Source organism: Mus caroli, chromosome 5 (genome assembly GCF_900094665.2).
Source record: "Mus caroli chromosome 5, CAROLI_EIJ_v1.1, whole genome shotgun sequence".
In the NCBI taxonomy this organism is placed as follows: domain Eukaryota; kingdom Metazoa; phylum Chordata; class Mammalia; order Rodentia; family Muridae; genus Mus; species Mus caroli.
The window spans coordinates 2,421,421-2,446,681 of record NC_034574.1 but is presented as its reverse complement, the minus strand read 5'-3'; the positions used below and the strand labels follow the sequence as shown (position 1 = coordinate 2,446,681).

Sequence of the window (25,261 nt, the reverse complement as noted above, 5' to 3'; positions counted from 1 at the left end):
GGGCAGTGTGCATATGCTCACAAACACACACACACACACAGACACACACACAGAGTCATATCTGTGTGATATGTGCATATGAGTGCAGGTGCTTTCAGCAGCCAAAAGGGGGCATCAGATGCCCTGGAGCTGTTACTTGAGCCTTCGAGACAATTAACCTAGGTGCTAGGTCGTGGCTTCTGGTCTTCTAGATGAGTAGGAAATGCTCTTAACCAATGAGTCACCTCTCCAGCCTCATCTCAGGTCAATTTTAACAACATATTTTTAGGAGAGCGAGTTTAGAGATTTAAAAGGTTTATTCTACTATCTTATTATCAGAATTATAACGAAATAGCTTGCTGTGATAATGTTTTGCTTGAGGTATATGTGTTTTTCCCTTGTTTACATCATCAATGATCCTTAGCATTTTAGATATCAATTTCTTATTTATATTTTATTTATTGTTATTATATTCTGTGTATGTTACGGGAAAGAGAATGGGCCTGTATTCAATAATCAGAAATAAACATTAGAAGGTGTGTGCATGAGGCTAATTATTCAGGCATAATTTAAATGGCAGCACATTTTCTAGATTTAAGAGGAAAAGTATGATAACAGCAACTTAATATTCTGGCTTTTAAAATAGTAAGTATATTTATTGAGGCTAACATCTGACATTTGGGTCAATATTTAATGTTAATCTACAGAGGCTAGAACCAACCAACCAAACATCTAACTGTTACAGGCTAAATGAAAACGACAGCTTCAAAGTCCAGGAACAGTAAACTAATCTAGACTGAGCACTAGTTTCCACACTGTGTACTTCCAAATAGGTTTCTTTAATGAGAGTAGAAGAAGCTGTCCCAATAGGTATGGAAATGTGGGGAACAAGATAACAGAGTTAAGAAACTAGGTTGTTTTTTTTTTTTAATGATGTTGTTTTAATATACCATTCTGCATAAAGGGACATCATAGAAAAGGAGTAAAAACTGGCTGACTTAAGTGATTTGGCACAAGAAGAGGGTTTTGTTTGTTTGTTTGTTTTAAATTCCTTAGTCTGGTGAAATTTTTTCCCTCTCTTCCCATATGCTAGGACTCTCTCCTTTCCCAAATTCCCTATCCTATTTTTCAGGATGCAGAACCTTATCTAAATGAATTGGAGTCCTGTGTTCTAGTCTAGGACTCAGGCATGTAGCAGAATGCCCGTAACTGCAATTTTCAGAGTTTCAAGACTAGCCTTTGCCAGGTTCCAGCTAGGAAAGCGTCCTTAGAGGAGCATGAGCTATCTGTAACTAACTTTAAATCAACCTCATACTGAAAAACGGAACATAACAATTCCTTAAGGTTACTCTCAGCTGCACTGCCCTGGCCAGTGACCATGCCTGAGTCACATTTCGCCAAGGATTCTAAACCTAATAATTCTAATGATAGAAAATAATAAATGAGCAGAGAAGGGAGACCCCTCTAGTACGCTCGTGTGCCTTTTTCACTGAAAGACTTGGCAGAAAGGTGGCGAAATGGGCCTGCCATTCAATGATCTTTTTCTGAAGCTTCCTCTCCAAGCTGGAATGTAATCTCTCGTGTTCTCATAAGGACAGCCGTCAAATGAAAGGTGAAAACTCTTGGCTGAGTCCAGGTTGGGGTTTCTGTTTGCCTCCACTGCACACATCATCCTTTGTAGAAATCTAGATCGACACACTTCTTTCAATACTTCTGTGCTACAAGTTTTAAGTGACTGGTTCCTGAAGTTTAAGCCTTGGCTAGAAAAATTACTCAAGCCATCATCCAGCAGTCTTTTAGGGCTCTCCGTGTTTTGTACAAGTGTGTCTGTTGGAGGGGTCTTTCAACGTGAGAAAATCCTGGCACCTCAGGTTCTTCAACTGCCATAAAAATGTTTGTGAGGCAGGCCAGTCTCCAGCGCATAGCGTTTAAAACGTCAACTCCAGAGACTCCTGCCCGGAGCCCTGTTTCCCCTTGCACACAACTTAGACGAATCTGGGCTCTGCACTCTCCTTCCTGCACCCAGAGGCGTCCAAAGCACACGCCCACCTTCCTCGAGCGCGATGCAGCACGCACGCGCGGATCCGCTGAGACGTCACCTCGGCGACCAGTAGTGACGTCAGAAAGCGCGCCCGACCGAAGTTCGTCCGGATTTTGCAGGCGTGAGTCCTGCCTCTTGGAGCTCATGGTGCGCTGCGGTTGCGCTTTGTTGAGAAAGGTTCGTGTCGGGGGTCGTCCCCAGCTTAGGTGTCTTCGCCGCTCTCCTCCTGGGTTGTCGTTCCTCGGTTCCCGCTGTCCTGGGAGAAGATTGTGTCTCTGTGACACGCTTATGGCCGTTTGGGGTCCAGCTTTAGGGAATTCCTGTAATGTTCCCAAAGCACGTGAGAAGATAATTGGGGACCTGCCTGCGGTTTAGACCGGGCATTGCGGTGCACGTGCCGGCTTTGTTTGTTTGTTTTGGTTCTCAAGGTTTAAAAGAGAGTCCATACCTGCTTTTATACATTTCTCCTCCTTTACACTGCTTTTGATATCTTTCTGAAGACTTTTCTGGAAGCCAGAATGTGTGTTTGCTGTGCCTTGTACAGAGATTTTACGTCAATTTTTATGTAGTGCCTGTCTTAAAATCTACTTTTATAACAATCTGCAACCAACCGCTTCGATTAAAAAAAAAAATCACAGTGAGCTTAACTGGCAACGGTGTGTGAAAGCTAGAAGTCATGTACATAAGCTGTTGTTACTAACAGCCATTATAAATGAGAGTCCTTAATAAATATGACAAATCTAGAAAATAAAGAAAAAGTCACATATTGAACACAGCTTTAAAAGCCCTTACCAGGAATATCTCAGGGTGGTCAACCTTTAGGGTTTTTTTGTTTTTTGTTTTTATACTCAGATATTTTTGATACCCAAAAGTACTGCAGATTACCAAAAACGTGAATATTAATTTAAACGATTGCTCTGTAATTTGAAAGCCTGGGATTAAGACACAAGAGCTTTATAAGAAGTTACCTATCTGTGAGGGAAACTAAATGTAAAATACCAGAAGATATAATACAGTATTCGAGGAAGCCTGAAAAGCCAGTCAGTGAGAGTGATAGGCCACGGGTGCTGCAGAGCATACAACCATAAGCCATAGTTTAGTTGTATTTGAGGATACATTGAAACTGACACCAGAAAATGGGTTTATGACAGAAAGAACAAATGATAATCTAAACAGAGGAGAAAGCATGCATAGAGTGGCAGGGAGAGTGGGCAGCTCAGAAAAGAACAGGAAAGCTCCAACAAATGACAGCTGTCCTGGTGAGATCCGGTGAGGGCTTTGAATCCAGTGCTGTAAATTTTATTATTTCAGAAGCAGCAAAAACCCAAAGTCACGACTGTTTCTGAGTAAAGAGAGACATAGACATCAGGTTCACTTAAGGGGGAAAGAGATGCTCTTGGCTCGTGGTGGTGGATGCATTAAGAAGGAATGATGAGACCCTGAAAGACCATTTGGAGTTCACAGTCAAGATTCTAAGAGGACAGTGGTCCTGGAAAGGAGTTAGGCTTCTTGGAATGCAGAAATTGTGGGAAAAAGCCATCTGTTTGTTCAGTCTTGGTGAGCAGATAAGCTTTGATAATTAACTGAGGGGACAGCTTCTTGCTGTTGCTGCTGCTGATCATTTAAAAATATTTGGGGGACTTGGCAGTTAAGAGCACTGACTGCTCTTGAGTTCAAGGTCTTGAGTTCAAATTCCAGCAACCACATGGTGGCTCACAACCATCTGTGATGAGATCTGACGCCCTCTTCTGGTGTGTTTGAAGACAGCTACAGTGTACTTATATATAAAAACATTTTGTTTTGGAGGGAACCCAAAACAAAATTTCAGTGGGTACCCACCAGGTTACTTATTTAAAGGGTTTCAAATGTAAGTGAAAGGCACTTCTGCTTTCAGTTGTTTTAAACTGTTAATAGCTTAGCTTTTCCCGGGGATTGGAGGTGGGGGCGGGGAGAGTTACAAGTATCTACTGAGGTCAGGTTTGGAATGAGAACAGGAGAAAGGGCAGAAACCTTGGGACTAGGTGAAACTATCGATCGTTGAGGAAGAGAGTGGGAAAGGAGGTAATGTGAGAAAGGGGTATACAGCGCTATGCACACAGCTTTGATTCTTTCCTGAACGAAGCCTCAGTAGAATGGAATTAGAAACTTTTAAGTTAAAAGAATATTTGATGTAAATATATCCTCTCTCTCTCTCTCTCTCTCATTTTCTTAAGTATGGAAATTTCATTGATAACCTAAGAATCTTCGCCAAGGGAGGAAGCGGTGGAATGGGTTACCCTCGTTTAGGTGGAGAAGGTGGAAGAGGTGGTGATGTCTGGGTTGTGGCCCATAAAAATATGACCTTAAAACAACTTAAAAACAAATATCCTCAGAAACGGTTTGTGGCTGGAGGAGGAGCAAACAGTCGGTAAGTGCCTATGGGATGGGTGCTCTGAGCTTCGTGGAAGTCAGACGCTTCTGGGGAAACCAGAATATAGAACTTTACTGATAACCAAGTTACTTTCTGTATTCTCATCAAGCAAAAGTCTAACATGAATGACTATTTTGGTGGTTTTGACCTTTGTCCATTTATTCTCCCTGTGTCCCTTTTGTATTTCTTCCTGGAAATAGATATTAATTGAATCCCTACTTTGTTCCAAACTTACCTTGGGCAAAATTTTAGTAATGCCCCAGCAGTCCCCGCCATGGAAAGCCTTTCATTTATAGTTCTTCCACCCAGGTATAACCACTATACAGTGTGGCTTTACAAATGTCATTATATGTTTGTGTATAAGATCCAGCATAAAGAAATAAGAGAACAGAGCAACAGTGTCTTACAATGCTCTTTCCATGCCTAAAACTACTCAGAAAGCCGTGTATCACAGTATCAGAGTTAATATTTTATCACTTGGCAGAGCAGTTTAGACTAGTGTTGGTACTGTCCTTTTTTCTTGCCATAGCCACAATGTTTTAATGATATCTTATGTAGATGCTCTTTACATATTTAAGTTTTTGATAAATTCCTACAAGTGGAGTTACTGTTAGAAGATTATAACAACTTATTTTAATGTAATGTAACTTTAAAGTAGCCAATTAGCCTCTTCCAACTTAAGTTATGGTCAGGTTTTTAGAAAATTGATACTCATTAGACTTGCTGGGTCTCTGTACTTTGTATTGTAGAAATCATCTTTGGATTTCAGATATATAATATATCAGTTCATTTCAGGTTGAAATGACTTAGTGATTAACTTAGTAACAAGTTATTAACATCTTTATAGGACATGTTAGTATAAAATGTGAAAAAATAGGAATAATCTTTTGTTTTTAGTGTTTAACCTTTTAATATCTATTTTAGTGAGAAGGACTGACTGTTATTTAGCCCTTACTTAGCCCTATTTACTGTTATTGTAAATAATTTGATTTAGTGGTGTTTTGTTTTGTAGAATTAGCGCACTGCAGGGCTCCAAGGGAAAGGACTGTGAAGTGCCTGTTCCTGTGGGTATCTCAGTAACTGATGAAAACGGCCAAGTGCTAGGTGAGGCTCTGGCTTCTATGTCTGTGAAAGACGAGCATATTTTCCAAAGTTAATGCAGGAAATAGCAAAAGAGCTCCCTAACTTGTGAGGAAAATGTTCTTCAATATTAAAATTACATCATTTATTTTGTGCATTGGGAGACCACACACGTGGAGGTGGGAGGACAATTCACAGGAATCAGTTCTCTCCTCCCATCCTGTGGGTTCTGCGGATAAAACTCAGGTCATCAAGGCTGGTGCAGGTGCCTTCATACACAGCCATTTCTCAGAAGAAAGGTTTTTAACATTTATAACTTTAGCTACTCGCTTATTAAAGTGTTTTTTTTTTAATGTATATAAAATGTATTCAGCTTACTGCTAGATTTAAGATGGCTTTAAAGAGGTAAGGATACTTACTTGGTTTTAAAACATATAATCAGCTTCCTTTTAACTATGTACAAAAGTATTTTTTCTGGGGTATTTATTTGCCTTGTGTCCATGATAGACAAACACTTTACCTCCAAGGCAGCCCTAGAGAGTTGCTTTTAAAAGTGTGTGTGTGTGTTTTTTTTTTTTAAAGAAATTTAATGTTACAGTTTAGCCCTTTAGAGTTTTAAATTGGAATTTGTTGATATATTTATGCAACAAAACAAAACATATTATTGGTTTTATTTATTAATGTTTGTTGTCTTTCCTCTTAAAGGAGAACTCAATAAAGAAGAAGACAGAATTCTTGTTGCTAAAGGTGGCCTTGGTGGTAAATTACATACAAATTTCTTACCTTTGAAAGGTCAGAAGCGCATAATTCACCTTGACCTAAAAGTCATAGCTGATGTAGGCCTAGTAGGGTAAGTATCATTTATATTCTTATAATATGTCCATCAGTTCAAAACTACAAAATAAATGTCAATAATAATTTTGGGCAGTTAACATTCCTAGTTTACGCAATTTGTGTATTAGTACTTTGTGCTAAAAATACAGTTGACCCTTAAAAATTTAAGAGTTAAGGCACAAATTTTATCACTATATTCCTGCAATAAAAATCTTAAAATTGCTTTTCTTTTTTTCTTTCTTCCTTCCCTTCCTCCTTTCCTCCGCCTCTCCCCTTGCTTGCTTGCTTGCTTGCTTGCTTGCTTGCTTGCTTGCTTGCTTGCTTCTTGTTCTTCCTATGTTGCTCCTGTTGGTTTGGAAATTCCATACAGTTCTGGCCAGCCTCAAGCTCATGGACCTGCTGCTTCAGCCTCTCAGGTGCTGGTTTGGTGGTTTTAAAAAGAACAGTCCTCATAGGTGCATATATTTGAATGCTTGGTCCTCAGTTGGTGGAACTGTTCAAGAAGGATTAGGAGATAAGGCTTTGTTGGAGGAGGTGTGTCATTGGGCGGCCAGCTTTTAAGGTTTCAAAAGGCCACACCATTCCTAGTAAGTTCTCTTTGCTTCATGTAAACTCTCAGATACTCCTACAGGCTGTCTGCTGCCATGCTGTCTGCCATGATGGCCATAGACGGCCAGTCCCAAGGAATGGTGCCACCCACTTTCAGCATAGGTCTTTCCATATCAGCCAGCACAATCAAGACAGTCCCTAACAGACCTCCCCACAGGCCAACCTAATGTAGATAACCCCTCACTGAGACTCTTCTCAGCTGACTCTAGATTGTGTCAGGCTGACAATTAAAGGTACACATCACAGTCACCATGCCTGCATCTGTATATAACTGGATTCCCGGAAAACGTAACTACTAATAGCCTCTTACTGACCGTTGAACTCTTAGTTTGTGTTATTGGCATGTCACATGCTATGTGAACTAGATGTGGTAAAAATTGCATACATTCATTATCTGTTTTATAACTGTAGTTTGTGTGTGTGTGTGTGTGTATCAGTCTGTACTGGAGAGCTGAGTTGGTTATTAAAAGCATTTGATGTTCTTACAGAGGACCTGGGTTAGTTAGTAGTTCCCAGCACCCTCATGGTTGCTCAATTCATGTTCATTTATTTGTAGGAAATTATTTTTCCCTATTTTTTTGGCCCATTCATCATTTGGTGATGAGTTGTTTAATCTTTGCTATGCATTTAAAATTAATTAATTAATTCATTCATTTATTCATTCATTTGTTCTTTGGTTTTTCAAGACAGGGTCTCTCTGTGTAACAGCCTTGGCTATCCTGGACTTGCTTTATAGACCAGGCTAGCCTCAATCTTACAGTAATCTGCCTGCCTCTGTTTCCCTAGTGCTGGGATCAAAGGCATACGCTACTAAGCCTGTCCAAATTTTAAATGTTATTGCTTTATGATCACCTAGAATACAAAGAATTATTTCAGTCTCTTCGGATTAGTAAAGATTTGTTTTGTGTCAAGGGATATGGGATGTTTTAGAAAAGCTGTGTGCTGCTGAGTAGAATGAACATTCCTTGGTGTTTGAATGAAACACTCAGTGAATATCTGTTAAGTCCATTTGATGTGTGATGTGAATTAATTCTCATGTTTCTGTTTAATGTTTGTCCAGATGACCTGTCTAGTAGAGAGAATGGGATATTGAGAACATCTAGTATTAATGGATTGGTATTAATCTGTGTCTTCAAACCCAGTAGTACATACTTTATGAAATTGGGTTCCCCAGCATCTCGTACATACATATTGAGGATAAGAGATGCGTCTTGGTTAGTTCTTCCCCTCATCAGAATGAAGTGCCCCTTTTATCTCTTCTGACTCCATTTTAGGTTGAAGTCTATTTTGTCAGGCAGTAGGCTCGTGACTCCTGCTTGCCTCCTGGTCCTGTTTGACTGGGGTACTTTTGTCCGTCCTTTCAGTCTGTGAAGTCCTTGTCTTTAAAGGTAAGGCGTGTCTCCTGTAAGCTATAGAGAGATGGCTATCATCTCTTCATCCGCTCACCTGTGTGTGCTGGTGAAGAACTGAGGGCAGTGATATCTAAAGCCATTACTGAAATGTGTGTGTCCGGTGGTCTCTGTGTGGTTGTTTGGGGCTTGTTTGTGTCCTCAGGGGTGTTTCATGGTTTCATATTTCCTTCACAGTCTCTCTACTGTGCTTATTCCTCCCATCAGCCTCTAGTATTACTTCCTGTATTCTCTTTAGGCTCAGTTTGTTGGGTGTAATTTTAAAGGCTGTTTGTATCATAGAAAGTGTCTCTTTATACTTCAATTATGACGCACAGTTTTGCTGGGACTGTTAGTCTAGCCTGGCCGGTATAGTCTTTTAGGACTTGGAATGCATAGCTCCAGGCTCTTCTGGCCTTCAGTTTCCACTGAGACACCAACTATTATTCTGACGAGTTTTTCTTTACGTGTGGCTTGTGTTTTTTCTCTTCCAGCTTTCAATATGCTTTCTTTGTTCTGTACACTTAGTGTTTTATTGTTGTAACCATGATATGCCATGGAGATTTCCTTTTCTGGCCTTGTTTATTTGTGTTCTGTTTCTTGTATTTCTATGGTCGTATCTTTTCTTAGTTTGGCAAAGTTTTCCTCTATTATCTTATTGAAGCTCTAGCCTATGCCATTGATTTGGAATTCTCCTCCATTATCAATATCCTTATCAATATCTACAATTTTTTATGATGTCCCACATTTCCTGTGTTCCTTTCCTCTGTGTGTGTGTTTTAATTTTTCATATCTCTTGCCTATTTTGTTTAATTCCTTAATGTTATCTTCCACTCCTGAGTCTTCCCTCTGTTTGATTCATTCTACTTTAAAGGCTTTCCTTTCAGCTTACAAGACAGAGTTCGATTTTCTTCCAAGTGAGTCCTGGATTGGCATGTCGGTTCCCTCAGCTTGATGTTTGTGTTGCCTCAGGCATCACTCAGCTGTTTATTCCCCTTAAGTTCTTTCTTCTTAATTTCACTGAGCTGTTTTTATTTTCCTTAAACTCAGTTGGATTCTTTGATAAAGTTTATGGTTGTTCTTTTAAATTCTGTGTCCTGGAGTTCATCTACATAATTCTCATTGGTAAACATTTCTAAAGGACTAGTAGGTTTCAGAGAGAAAATACTGGCTTGATCATTTTGTATCGCTGATATGTTTGCAATGAAATCTATGTATATGGACTTTGTTGGTTTGGGCATGTGGGCTTTGCTGGCGCTAAGTCTGACATAGACAGAGCCGGTTGGGGTAAAAAAGAGGACTGGGCCTGAAGACTGGAAATGGCTCGAGTGGAATAGAGTCAGTCAAATGAGGAGAGTGGACTGGGGCAGTATACAAGATGTGCCTTTTGATGCCTGGATTAGGGGGCGGGGGAGCAGGAGTAGATAGGCCTAGATGGGAAAGTTGGAGCCAGCATGGGAAGTTGTTGGTTGGGAGTGGGGGAGCATGTCAGATGACTGCAGAGGAGCACAGACTAGCCTGGGCCACTGAATATGTGACCCAGACTCCTGTGGCTGGCTGGGGAGAAGTCAGTGAAACTCACCAGGCTTAGACCCTGGAGAAGGAAGGTCTGGCTGTGTAGAGAAGTTAGATAAATCACAGAAGGAACCTGGGGGGGGGGGGGAACATGTAGGACAGATCATTAGAATACACTTTTTAAGTAATCCTTATTTTTAATTCCTATACTTAATGTTTATATTTAATACTTAATACAAAATGGTCCCTTAAGGAAATATATCAATAAAGTCAAAAGTCTTTAAAGTGATCATATATTTTAAACCCATGTTTACCCATATCGATATTTATTAAAATAAAGAGATTAAAGATACAAAGATTTAAGATAATTACCATACTTACTACCTTTTGTTTTTCAATTTTTACTTTATGTGTGGGTGTTTTTCCTTCAGGTATATCTGTACCACTTGTACGCTTGATACCCTCAGAAGCCAGAAGAAGGCATCAGACCCCCTGGGATTGGGATCATACATAATTTATATTTATTATTACAGTTTTTGCAGAAAGAAAAAAAAAACAATTTAACTATTCTACCACTCCAAATATCAGTGAAAAGTATCTATCTCTCTAGTTATGTACATATTTTTTATCACATTTACTTGTGTTTGTGTATATGTCTGTGGGTATGCAGTTGCCACAGCACATGTATAGAATCAGAATATTTTTCAGGAGTTGGCTTTCTTCCTTCCCCATGTATATCTGAGGGATCAAACACAAGTGTAAGACTTTACTCACTAAGCCATCTCAGTGGCCTCTCCATGGCTTTTATATACATATTTTTCCAAAGTTATTTATAATTGCAACAAATTAGAAGCAATATGAATGTCATTAGAAAGCTGGCTGGATAAATTGTGTATTAACCATTGAAAAGTTGTTCTTAATATCATGCAGTTTAAAAAAGATCAGTAAATTATGAAATATTCTTCAAAAGAAATCAAGGCATATTTTATTAGTCAAGCTTCTCTAGCGGAACAAAACTTATAAAATCCAGGGCAAAGGACTATGTTAAATGATGCTATCTATGTACATGGCAGCAGAAAACTCTAAACTGTACAAAAGAAGCTCTGTGGGACAAATGACCCAGTTTCTTTAAAAATAAATTGCAAAAGAGAAGCAAAATGGAAGGTAAGCATATATGAAAAAGAGATTTCAGAGACTTTCCAACTAATTATAGTTCCAATGCTTTATTTCAATTTGTATCCAAACAACCAGATTTTTTTAAATTGGAGACCCCTGAACTAAAACTGACCAGAATGCTTCCTCCCTGAGGGCTAGTTTTCATGGAAACAGAAAGCACAATGTACGCTCCCAAAGGAGGAAGGCAACCCAGTCTTATCCAGCTGTGAGACTCATGAACCTATCAATAACCGGCATGACATCATGACCCTAAGGGTGCAATAATGGCACATACACATTGGCAGCAACCAACAGGTTTCTAACTGGACTTAAGACAAACTCAGCATGTTGACACTTGGGAGGCAGAGGTGGGTGGATCTCTATGAGTTCCAAGACAGCCAGAGCTACACAGTGAGACCCTGTCTCAGAGTTGGGGGCAGTGGGAGGAAATACCATGTATGGTACTAGAACCTAGCTAACTACTATCTGTATGAAAACATAAATACAGAAAATATTCTATGGATTGATGTGTGAGCACACACACATGCATGCAGTAACAATGAAATAAGAGGCTATGAATTTGAAAGAGAATTGGGAGGGAGCAAAGGCAAGGAAGAAAGGTCTTAGTTGTATTATAATCTCAAAAGAAAAAGGAAAAATTAAATAAAAATGGTATTGATAGTATATGAATAGTAATTGAAGCTAGGTGATTAGCACAGTAATTATTTCTCTATTTTTGTCTGTGTTTGTAATGTTCAGTTAAATAATGTTTTGTCAGTGTTTGGCTAAAGATAGTGAATTGCAGGGCTAAAAGAGCTGGCTCATCAGTGAGGAGCACTGGCTGTTCTTCCAGAGGATCTGAGTTCAATTATCAGCATCCAGATGGTTACCCATCACTGTCTGCAGTTCCCAGGGTCTCCAGTTTCCTCTTCTGCCCTCAGCAGGCACCAGGCACACATGTGGTGCATAGGCATACAAGCAAAACACCCATACACAGAAAGACAAATTAAGATAAAAGAGAGAGTGAATTGCAAGGTCTTGAGCTTTAAGAATTATTTTTAATTATGTGTATACACATGTGTCTGTATGGGGGTGAATCCAGTGGGTGTGGAGGTTTGACCTGTCAGATCCCTCCGAAGCTGGAATTACTACAGGCACTAGTGGGTTGAGAATGGACTCTGCCTCTGCAGAAGCAGTGTAGTCTCTTCTTAACCTTTCAGCCATTCTCTCCAGCCCTGAATTTTTATTTGTTTACCTAAATTTTAAAAAAGAGGTACTTTACTCTCTTAAATCTTAAATCCATACATTTACTTTATTCATAAGTATATTTTTTTCTCAAGTATTCCAAAATTATTTTAGTCTTACAATCTTGTGGAGAGAGACTGAAGAATTGACTCCTATGCTTCTTGAATATAGAGTGCATTTTCTAGTATTGCAGTGTAATCCCTGTATTCTAATCATAGTTCCAGAAATACTCAAGAAATCAGCATTTGGGAGGGGAAGGGTTTGAAGGCAGAGGCAAGCAAATCTCTGAGTTTGAAGTCAGTCTAGTCTACAGAGTTCCAGGAAAGCCAGGGCTACACCGAAAACCCTGTCTTGGAAACAAACAAAGCAAGAGCAGTGTTCTCTAGGTAGCTTGGTGGTCCTGGAACTCTGTAGACTGGCTGGTCTTGAACCTCCCTCTGCCGCCCAAGTGCTGGGATTAAAGGTGTGTGCCATCACCATCTGGCAAGAAATCCACTTCTTGTCAGAACGAAGTCCAAGAATGGAGTTGATTGAGAATTCTGAGTGCTTGTGAGAAAACTTGAAGAAAACATGAGTCTTGTGACCCCAGTTTCTTTGAAACAAAGAATTGTTCTTGGAATGTGTTTTCATGCTTCTTCCAGGTGTAGCGGATAGGAGTGAGTTTTCTTCAGCTATTGTTACCCACATGCCTCTCTGGAAAAACATGTGTTTGAAACATGTGACTTAGTCTTGTGATTGAACACCCTGCTCATGTGATTCTTTTTACCCCCCAAGTATAAATTTCCTGATGCTTTGAATAAAATTGGCTATTGATTGAGACTTTAGTCCACCTTATTTTTAGCCCCTGATCTCCCAGGTTCACATCACCAACTAGAGTAGTAAACACTTGAAATGTTGAGTATTCAGAAACATACAACTAATTCTGTTAGTTGTTATAATGCACATATATAATGTATTTCAGATTCCCAAATGCTGGAAAATCCTCCTTACTAAGTCGGGTTTCCCATGCAACACCCATGATTGCAGATTATGCGTGTAAGTATAAATGGTGTATTTTAATGTGTAAAGTAAGTTTTCTTTGCATAAGACTAATACAAGTCTGAGTTTAGCTTTAATTTGAAAGCTTTCAGCAGTTAGAATCCATGCATTTCTTTTTAACCTTTCAGACCACTACAGTCCTCACAAAAGTTTCTTGTCCTTGTCAGGAACATCACTGCATTTATTTCTCTGTTGCACATCACTTCCTTGGTTACTATAGGATTTTAACGCAACTTAGCATGTGTTATATACATTATGATAAAAACTGGGAAGACAGAGATAAACATTTTTACTAATTTTATAAGGAATTTTTTCTAGGAACCATATTAGGCTATGCCACTAGTAAAACTGGTAAGCAATGTTGTGACATCACTTAGACTCAGACTAGGGAGAAGGGAATGTGTATGTTTGTGTGTGTGTGTGTGTGTGCATATCACTGATAAATACAGGGGAAGGAAAGTGTTAAAGAGCAAAAGTAACTGCTATAGGTTGACCTTCCTGAGGGACTGTGCTTGGGCAGAGATACGCACAATAATTATGATTAATCAGATAACGGATCTTTAAGTCATGAAAAGAGCCTATGCACAGCTCAGTAGTTAGAGGAAATGTGTTTGTCTAGAGAACAAGAAGTAAGAGTCGGAAGGAGGAAGTGAGATTAAAATCTGATCAAATTCCATAGACTACATGGGTGGTGTTTCATCTTTGGATAAAACAGGCTCCCCAAGTGGCCAGCCTATACTATAGAGACTGGTTGGTATAAAGCATTAGGGATCTGGAAAGAGTAGTTAGTGCTAGTGCAGTGGCTAGACGAGATGCAGTGAGAGATTACGCTAAAGGGATTGGGTGACAGGATTTGCTATTATTAAACAAAACCCCACAGAATGGCAGTCAAATTGACAGGCCAGATTAGCCTTGATAGAAGGAAAGACAAAAAGTCCTAGGAGAGGGCTAATACAGACATGGAAGGCATAAGAACAGCTCAGATGAGAACTTTACCAGGTCCTGTGTGATGGCTTAGTGGGTAAAGGTACTTGCTGCTAAGCTGGACCATTCAGTTTTACATGTGGTAGAAGGAGAGAACTGAATCCTGTAGGTATTCTCTGACCTCCACATGCATACCACTCCATGCACAAGTCCTTCCCCCAAATAATAAATACATAAAGGTAATGAATTCTTCAAAAGAAAAGTTTTACTGCAGAATCAGTGATTGTGATCAGAACCTAAATCCTGAGCCCCTAAACATGCTCAAGCTGCCCTGGCCATGCAATAGGACTTCGGGCCAAACACACAAGTCTCTGTCTTTTTAAAAGTACAATGTGAATGACGGAGGTAAGTGTAGTACCATTTCAACAAATTAAAATGGGATTAAATATTCAGCAAATACATATTATTTAACCTATATATAACATTGACATTTTTTCTAGAAAATGTGGTCTTTTATTCCTTCCTTAATTTACTGCCACTTCTCCTTTCAGTTACAACACTAAGGCCTGAACTTGGAAAGATTATGTACAATGATTTCAAACAGGTTGGTAGTTTTACATTGAAATACAGATGGTTTTGTTTTGGATTTCCCCTCCTTTTTTTTGTTTTTTTGATAGAACTTTTAAAGGTATTTCTTATTTATGAATATGTACACGTGTATGTCTTTGTATGAAGTCAGTTGGGTGTCAGTCACTGGAGCTGGAGTTACGTGCAGGGCTAAGCTATCTGATGGTGTGCTAGGTATTGAACTTCGATTCCTTCAAGAAAACATATGCTCTTATCCACTGTGCTATCTCTCACCTGGTAGTAGGACTTTAATATTTACGTGGGACTATGGCCTTGAAGGAACAACAGAGGGGTGGTTGTTGTTGCTGCTGCTGCTGTTGTTGTTGTTTGATACGTAAAACTACGAACAAAGTAATTCTGCTCAACATTGTATAGTAAAACAAGAATTTAATTTCTTCTCCTTCCTAGTGTTATGCTCACCCCATCTCTACAGGATTATATCTTCATTATATATTCCCTAGTCTGTATCTTCTCTCTCAGTGTATGTCCTTTTTTACCACCCCACTGAATGGTTAATCTCCAGTTCTCAAGATGACTTTCTATAGAAACTGTGAGAACTGTTTAATTCCAAGTTCCTAATTCTGAAAAGGAGGAAGGCAGGCGGTCCGTTGTTGTTTTCTCTATATTCTTCTTAGAAAAGATCTATAGTTGCTTATATACACAGAGAAGCCTGCACGTCAGTGTTTCTAGCAACCTTATTCAAAGTTACTAGAACTTGGAAATAATCAAGATTCTTAGTATGCGAATGGATTAACTGTGCTATATCTAGAGGACAGAATAGTCAGTTTTAAAAATTAATGGATTGTGAAGCCATAAAAAGATAAGATCTTGAATACATGTTGCTCATGGAAGAAGCCAAAAGGCTATCTTCTTCCAGTGTCAACTGTTAGTACTTTAGTAAAGGCAAACTATGGCAAAAAAAAAAACAAAAAAAAACAAAAAAAAACAAAAAAAAAAAACCAAAAAACCCTGTCTTAGTCAGGGTTTCTATTCCTGGACAAAACATCATGACCAAGAAGCAAGTTGGGGAGGAAAGGGTTTATTCGGCTTACACTTCCATACTGCTGTTCATCACCAAAGGAAGTCAGGACTGGAATTCAGACAGGTCAGGGAGCAGGAGCTGATACAGAGGCCATGGAGGGATGTTCTTTACTGGCTTGCTTCCCCTGGCTTGCTCAGCCTGCTCTCTTATAGAACCAAGACTACCAGCCCAGAGATGGCACCCCCCACAAGAGGCCTTTCCCCCTTGATCACTAATTGAGAAAATGCCTTACAGTTGGATCTCATGGAGGCATTTCCTCAACTGAAGGTCCTTTCTCTGTGATAACTCCAGCTGTGTCAAGTTGACACAAAACTAACCAGTACAAACCCAAAAGGTCAATTTTGTCAAGATAAAGAGAAATGGGGCATGCGTAGAGGAGGCCCAGGTGATTCTTAGGATAGAGGCACTGTTCCAGGTGATACCATTACTACTGATGCACCATCCATTGGTCAAAACTTTCAAAATATACAAGATCAGGGATGAACTCTGTGTAAAGTCTGGCCTTAAATGGTAATGGATATTATAGAGTACTAAATGTTAGATATACTTACAGTATATACTGTATGTTGAACACAAAGACCAGTATTTAGAAGAAAAGGACATTATTTATCCCTAATGTCTAAGGGAGCTCAATAGAGCTTTCTGAAGGAGATTTTAGGATGTGCACACACCTCTGTCATAGCGACGGCCTCCTTTCAGACTCAGCATTCCCTTTCAACGGGGAACAGCTTCTCCTTCCTTACTGGATCTCAAGTCTTCCCGACGGGCTAGGGACTACAGTGGCAAATGATACCTGGTCTTCAGAGACTTCAAACTAATGTCTTATGGATTGCCTGGCTATTTGTTTGTAATAGATTTCCCCTTGGTGATCCCGATGATACAGCAGGTGTCTGGTGCACAGCAAGGCTTGAAAAGTGTAAAGTGATTGTTAATAATTATCACCCATAGGAGGCCTATGGGACACTGCGTTGTCTCACTGTGTAAGAACAGACAATCATCCTGCTGGCATATCATGAACATTTATGAGCAATGGTGCCATTTACAATTGGAATGTAAAACAGACAATATATCTGAGTGTATTTGCTCTGTGTGAATGTTAATGAATTGTGCTTATAAAAGTTACAGTTTTATAAAAGAATTCATGAGCATACTACAGGGTTAGAATTAAAGACTAACAGGGCTCGGTAGCTAGAGGAGCTTACAGGCCTGACCGAGTTTAATCCCTGGGTCCCACAGGTGGCAAGAGAAAACTGACTGACAACTGAGAGTTGTCCTCTGCCCATATGCAAGTTCTAATTCATGTGCACACATTCACACATATATACATGCTAGTTAATTATTTACACTTACATTAGTAACTGTTAACTAAGTACTAAACTAACCCCCAATAACTATAACTTGGTATACTAATGAGTTAAAATAGGATACACATATCTGATAACAAAAGATTTTAGCAAAGATGTCATAGAGTGATTAGAAACTATATGAAGTTTGAAAATTTGGGAAAAAATTGACCTTGGTTTCAGTGTTTTCTTTTTTATTAGATTTCAGTAGCTGATCTCCCAGGTTTGATAGAAGGAGCACATATGAACAAAGGCATGGGCCACAAGTTCCTCAAGCATTTAGAGAGAACCAGACAACTCCTTTTTGTTGTAAGTTATATGCCTATCAGTGATATTCAAATGGATTAATTTGGTTTTCCAAAAAAAAAAAACTTTGTAAGATTAAAGATAATGTGTCACAAAATCATGTTTTCATCATTGTTGAATGCTGTTCCATATCTTATGGTGGTACCAAAGATCTTACAACCTGGTGACACCATAGTCATCTTCGACATGTGGTCATACTCTGTGAGTTGACACAGTGATAGAATCATTGGCTGTGTTTTCAGAATGGAGTCCTGGTACTAAGCACTACATGACAGTACTAGTACTATTACTCCTGTACCTCTGTTGCAGTGGGGCAAGTACAGTAGAGGATGCTTGTTTATAGTACAGGGATGCGAGTACTGTTGCTATTGTTTTGTATGCACACTTGGCCAGACTTAACCAAAACTTTAATTCCTTGAGATTTTGGCATAGTCTTCTATAGAATCTCTTTCAGTCTAGTTGGTATGCTTGAGCCAAGCATGAGATTATCAATATTGGTATCAGTTATCTATACCAGTTTTTCATCAATGACTGACTTTCTAGTAATGCTTGTAGTTATCATGACAACGCAGTTTGTTATTTCATTGAATGACTGAATTCCCAATTAAATACAGATTGAGAAATTATTCCTTGTTGAAATTATTGAGAGAAAACATTTCTAAGCACAAAACTGAATAACTGATTTATGTTCTATGTTTTCTATTTAGGTTGATATTTCTGGATTTCAGCTATCTTCTGTAACTCCATATAGGACTGCCTTTGAAACTATAATACTTCTCACAAAAGTAAGTTTTCTGGTTCACTGTGTTCTGGATGTAGTCCACCAAATAGGCGTGTCACATAGTAATGAGAGTAACCACCTTTGTAAAGATTTTCTGTCAGTTGAAAAATTAAGGTTGCTGTTCCCGGTCTTCAGTATTCACCCTTCCCTCCAACTGTGACGCTGGCAACGCCCTCCTCTGCTCCACATCCCCTCACTCTTGTATGCCTCTGCCCTGGCCTCTTTCCTGAAACATTGTCCACTTGGGAACTTTGCTCTGTTGGAGGGTACTGATGACCAAACCGTGAGTGCTACACCAGCATTTTGCCACTGAGCTGTACTCCCAGCACTTTCCTTACCATGTAACAACTTCGCCGACAGTGACTAATGAGCTTACCGTACTGCCATTGTTTCTCATTGCTTACAGTTAATGTGCCCTGGACTGCTCAGTCTGTAACTCATCACCGTCTCTGGCTTGTGCTTTAGACTGGATACTACTAGGCATCTTTGACGGAATGTCAGGTTAAACACTAAAGGAAGGAGGAGGAGAAACTGGAGCCTTTTCTGTTTTAATTCTGTAGCGAATCCCCACTTTTAAGTCCATATGCCTTTTCCAAGAACGCCACAGGTATTAAGTTGTTATAACTAGCGTATGAGTCTCATCCCTGTTGACTCTGGATAGCACTTGGCTCTAGGCACAAAGTCAGCTGTTTCTGGGAAGTCTGAGCTAACATCCTATTCACTGGTTTAGCAGAAAGCATTGTTAGTTTTATAGTTACTGTGATTTATTGTGTTGTAGTGATATGAGTGGGCTGTGCAGTTGCCAGGTTATTAAAGAAAGATCACCGTTACCTTCATACTGTTACTTGGTTTGTTTTTTTTTTTTTTTTTTTTGTTATTTAAAGGAGTTGGAGTTGTACAAAGAAGAACTGCAGACAAAACCTGCACTCTTAGCAGTTAATAAGATGGACTTGCCGGATGCCCAAGTTAAACTTCAGGAACTGATGAAGCAGCTCCTGAGCCCTGAAGGTAAAGCGGCTGCTCGCTTCCATCTGTTGTGCAGTACTGGCTGCGAGCAGAGCAGGTCAGGGAGCTTTCGTTGGTTTTGGTGAGGATAAGTTCTTGAGTCAGGGTTTCCTGTAGCCTAGGATGGCTTCAAGTTTGTTGTTTATCTAAGGATCATCTTGAATTTCTGCCTCTACCTCCCAGGTGCTAGAATTATAGGCATATACTTCTATGACCAATGGTAGTAAAAATCAATGGGAAAGAAAACTACTGTTTTCTACTCTAGAAACTGTATATTTAAAGAAAGAATACATAATGTTTGATGCACTAGAATAGCATTGACCAGTCATTATCAGGTCTCAAAACAAATAAGTTAGAGAAAGAAAAGAAAGACTACTTATGTCCAAAAAGGTCAAGTTCCAAAAAAACACCTAAAATGTCTGTGGGCCTGTAAAGGGTGTGAGGGGGCCCAGAGAGATGCTCAGGCATTGAGAGCACACGCTGATCTAGTAGAGGACCAGGGCTACTCTCCAGCACTCACATCAGGTGCCTCTCAGGAAATCCCATGCCTTCTATGTTCACACACAGCTCTGCACCCAGACACCCATTCATACATTTAACTAAAGATAAACTATTTTATTTTTTATTTTTTGATAGTCTCATAACGTAGCTCTGGCTATCTGAAGATCATTCTGTAGCCCAGGATGGTTTTGAAGTCATAGAGCTCCACCTGCTCTGCTCCTGGGCGCTGGTATTAAAACTGTGCACCGTCGTGACCAGCTAAAGATAAAGGAACCTTTACAAAGGAAACCCAACCAAACCACCCAGGACGTGTGTCAGAGGAGACAAGTCAGTCACAGAGCCTTCACCAGCCCTAGATCTTTGTTTCACTGGTGCACACTGTATTTTAACAAACCTAGTAAGGCTTTACTTTTTTTTTCTTGTTTCATTTTTTGAGAGTTTATATATGTATGGGTTTTTGTTTGTGTGTATGTCTGTATACCGTGTGCATGCCCGGTAGAAGGCATCAGATTTTCAGGGTCTGGAGTTACAGACAGCTATTAGCTGCCATGCTGGAACAGAACCTGTTCTCTGGAAGAGCAGCCAGTGTTCTTAACTGCTGAGTCAGCTCTCCAGCCCCCAAAGCTAGTAGTTTTAAAGAGGGATTTATTTTTATTGACGTTGTTATTGTTGTTTTACTACTGTTTACTTGGTAACTCTGAAGAATAATAGTCCTTGGAAAAGAACATTTAGTTCTGTGTTTATGTGACACAGAAAGTAATGTGTGTGGCTAATGTCTGTGACTAAAAGGATGTGTCTGAAATTTCTTAAATGGAATTATTTCCACTGTATAAAGAAACCTAGAGGGACTGACTTAGTCACTATTCTATTGCTGTAAAGAGACACCCTGACAAAGGCAACTCTTGTAAAGGCAAGCATTTGACTGGGGGGCTTGCTTACAGTTTCAGAGTCTTACATTATCATCATGATGGGGACATAGTCTCATGTATGGCTCTGGGGCAGTAGCTGAGAGCTGCATCCTGACTTGCAGACAGAGAGACAGACAGACACTGGGCACAATATGGGCTTCTCAAAGTATTGAAGCCCAGTTCCAGTGACACACTTCCTCCACCAACACCTCCTAATCCTCTAATCCTATCCAGTAGTGCACTTCCTGATGACTGAGGGTTCAGATATGTGTGCCTACGGGGCCATTGTTATTCAAACCACCACAGGGACTCTTCACAGTGTGGCAAACTGAGTGCTATAGAACACTTTTATCCTGTGCTGAGGATGTGTTCTTCTCGCCTCATGGCATGTGGCCATGTGCTTTTGAAGAATACTGATTTCATTCTGTTATTGGGAAGATAATTGGGGAAAACAGACTTTAATATACTTAGATTAGCAGACAGCACCAACATTTTTCTTTTCTTGAAAATCATTCTCCTACATAATGTACATGTTAGGACTGTCTCTGATTTAGTAAGTTAGTTTGGGGTCATAAATATTCCCCAAAAGTCTTCATTCATTAATATCATTTGCCTTATCAGGTCAGTAGTTCACTTTGCTTATTGATCTTGCAGCTGGTGTGCTAGGAGTGAGGGTTAACTCAAAAGTGTTTATGTATTCTGGACCACCACAATTCTTGAGTTTATCTCTCTGGGTTTTCTTGGAGATTTATAGCTGAGAAGTCAGGATGATTTCAGTCTACCTATTTTATTGTTTGGTAGTTGGCCCATCCATTCAGTTTGCTGTCCTCCTCCCCAGCTGCCTTAGTGTGAGGGAGAAGATAAGGCTAGGCAGCATTGTTATCCCCTACATGATTGGCTAGACAATGGTAAAATGATCTGGCTGGGAGCAACTTGGCCTCATGCTGCAATTTTTATTGTGGATGCTGGCCTCCATTTAAATAGTGATAACACTGTGCCTGAAAGAAATTAAAACTTACATGTGTATTAAGGTAAGCTAAAATGTTCCACGTGATGTCATTGTTTTTATAGAAACATTGCCTCATTTTATTTGGCCTCCTCAAGTAATTTTTATTTTTCCTTTAAGTATTGTCATGATTTACTAGTATTTATTCTTTTTTTTTTTAAATAAATTTGCCCAACAGTTATTTACTAAGTACTTACCATGTGCTACGAGCCATCATTGTCAGTAATGAAACACAGATCCCAGGAGCATGTGAGGCAGTGCAGACAGGGAAACAGTTCCAGATGCTAAGTTGTCAGCTTCATAGTGTTGAATTAATTTTTTTTATTAATTTTTCAAAAGGCAATGAAAATCACCTGTTCTTGTTTCAGATTTTCTGCATTTATTTGACACAAAGATGATTCCAGAGAAGGCTCTAGAGTTCCAGCACATCATTCCCATCTCAACAGTCACTGGGGAAGGCATTGCAGAGTTGAAGAGCTGTATAAGGAAAGCACTGGATGAACAGGATGGCAAAGAAAGCGATGCGCATCGCAAAGTCACATCAAAGTGTGCTGCTACTGTCTCCAGAAAAGGCAGCATTCAAGCCTAGTACAGCGTATTGACGGAATACTGTTTCCTTCTAAGGATCAGAAAATCATGTTTAAAACGTGGATGAGCCTGAAATGCATGATGTTCAAAGAAGCCAGGCAGGCATAGCAAGACAAATATCAATGATCTCACATGCGGAATCTTAGAAAGACAAATCTGAACTGATAGAAATCCTGAAAAATGATAATTGTGTGTAGTATAAATAGGAGCTAGAAGATTAAGAGATATTGGTCAGAAGGTACAAAGTTTCAGTTAAGCTTTTCAGATCTGCTATGTACCTTGTTTGTAGAATAATGTATCATATTTAAAAATTTGTCAGAAAGTAGTTTTAAGTGTTCTGACCACAATTTTTGAGAAAAATATATTTTAAAATAGATTTGACTCTGTTTTAAAACATGCTGTTTATGATATAGACACGTGTATAATTTTGTATCAGTTAAAAATAGTATTGAAATTACATTAATTTGAAAGCTTTTCCACATTTTAAAGATAGTATTTATCGGTATATGTGTCATCATTCAGGAAAATAAATTTTCATCTTCCTTTCCTTCTTCTGGCTTTAGCTCAGCAAGATGGTTCACTTTTTTGCATAAAGTGTACAGAAGACCCAGGCTAGCAAGCACACAGTCTAGTGGGGCTCTTGTATTTCATTCCTGATGTGGGTGCTGATTGGGTCCTATCCCTTTGGTGGGAGCTTAACCTCACAGCCTGGCTAATGGATAACTGGGTCAAAGAGTCCTCACTGGCTAACCTACTTTGATTTTCAAGTTTCTTACAATTACCCCCTTTATTACATTATTTTTCAAATTTAGTCAGTTTATGTTGGCCATTTGAAGTCTCTAGGAAGAGTAAATTATATAATCAGTGGGAAAGCCCACCTTCCAAGAAGATAGGTTTTATTAATTCCTGCCTAAAGTATTTAAAAAATATTTACAAACAGAGAATTTTTTTTCCTTTAGGTGAAATGTGAAATGTGCATGCTTACTTCTAAAAAATACATCCAAGCAGTACACAGGAGCATGAGGCAGCAACAGACCTTGGCTAGAGAAAGTTACAGTCAGTGGCTTAAGGTTTTATGAAAATTTTACAGTTTCCCACAAATGAGTTCACTGTAATTTTCTTTTCTTTTTTTTCTTTTTGCAAAGTAGCAGCAAGTTAATGAACTTTAAAAAATTCCTTAGCTAAGCATGGTGGTGTGGGCCTCTTCCCACACCACTTGGGAAGGAGAAGCAAGGGATTTTGAGTAAAAAACAGCCCCTCCTGGGTGACAAAGCAGATTGTAGGTTGCTCTGGATTTCATAATGGAACGAGGTTTAAAAATACTGGTTTTTAACAGTATGGTTTTTTTTTAATTATTGTATGTGGTTTGTTGTTTTGTCCTCAAGTAAGTCTATGTACCATCTGACTGTGTGAATGAAGTGTCCATGACAGCCAGAAGAGGGGGTCAGATATCCTGGACCTGAAATTCTCTACAGTGGAAAGCCACCATGCAAGTGTGGGAAATCAGAACCAGGTCCTCAGCAAGAGCAGCCAGGCTTCTTAACTTCTGAGCCGCCTTCTCCAGCCCCTTTCTTTAATACTTTTTTAATTTGTTAAAAATTATTTAATAATTTATTGTTTAGTAAAAGTTATGGTCATTGACCCCTTTTTAAAAATCCTTTTTTTAATTGTATGTTGATTGTACTTAAATTTCTTCTGACTTAATAATGTGTATAGTTTGATAAAATATTATTTGAATTGTAATCTAGTTTCTGTTCCTAATGTTTCCTTCTCGTTCTAGTGCATGGACTAGTTTTTCTCGGATCTCTTTTTTCTTCATTACAGGGGAATTTATTGAGCACTGTGCAGGGCGCTGCACATGCAGTGCTACAAAGAACAGGTAGAACTCTTATCCTGCTTGCACTACACAGCAGAAGCTGTGGGGAGCTGGCATGGCCTACTTCATAACAAAGAAGTGAAGCTGAGGAAAAGCATGACGAACTTATACTGGTCAGCCTACATGATTGAAGCTGGCCTTGTTAGACACTTTATCCCATCGGTTCCCTTTTCAAATGTTTTCTACCCACCAACGAGTAGCAGTGAGGACAGCTTTGTGAGGTGAATTCAAGAGTCCGCACTTTGGCCTGATTTTGTCTTAGTGCTGGTCTTAGTTAGGTTGTCTTAGGAGGGTATCTTAGTTAGGGTTTCATTGTTGTGAAGAGGCCATGACCAAGGCAACGCTTGTAAAGGACAACGTTTACTTGGAGCTGGCTTAAAAATTCAGAGGACCAGTCCATTATTGCCAATGGTGGGAAGGAAAGCAGTATGCAGACAGATATGGTGCTGGAAGAGCAGAGAGTTCAACATCTTAATCGGAAGGCAGCCAGATGGAGACTCCTCTGAGGGCAGCCAGGAGGGGGTGTGGGGGTAGTCTCTGCACTGGGTGGAGCTTGAGCATTGGAGATTCAAAGCCCACCACCATGGTGACACACTCCGACAAGGCCACAACTCCTAATAGTGCCATTCCCTGGGTCAAACATATCCAAACCACCACATTCCACTCTCTGGCTCCCATAGGCTTGTTCAAATACATGAGTCAAACTATGGGGGCCATACCTAGCCATAGCGTAATGCAAAATATATTTAGTCCAACTTCCAAAGTCCAGTAGTTTATCAATAGTAGTAATCTTAGCAATGTTTAATAAAAGTGCAAAGTCTCTTCTGAGATTCATGCAATTTTTTAACTAATCCCCTGTTTAAAAAAAAAAAAAAGATCACATACTTCCAACAAAACACGATATATGCATTACCTTTCCAAATGTCATGTGAGGAAATACTGGACCAAAGCAACACCAAAAAGCAGCTGGGCAAACTCCAAACTCTTTAAGTTTGATCTCCAACCTCTTTCAGCTTTGATGACTGCAGCACAATTCTTTCTCCTGTTCTGGTTCTACTCC

General features: G+C 39.4%; 1 protein-coding gene across 1 annotated transcript; it reads left to right on the top strand.

Moving 5' to 3' along the window:
• The first annotated feature begins 2,093 nt into the window (after positions 1-2,093).
• On the top strand, positions 2,094-25,052 carry Gtpbp10 (GTP binding protein 10). Its single transcript, XM_021162600.2, has 10 exons — positions 2,094-2,197; positions 4,234-4,427; positions 5,443-5,534; positions 6,216-6,360; positions 13,218-13,291; positions 14,770-14,822; positions 17,432-17,539; positions 18,244-18,321; positions 19,202-19,325; positions 22,106-25,052. Exons 1-10 carry the CDS (start codon positions 2,165-2,167, stop codon positions 22,324-22,326), a joined length of 1,122 nt encoding a protein of 373 aa, XP_021018259.1. The 5' UTR covers positions 2,094-2,164; the 3' UTR covers positions 22,327-25,052.
• The last annotated feature ends 209 nt before the right edge of the window (positions 25,053-25,261 follow it).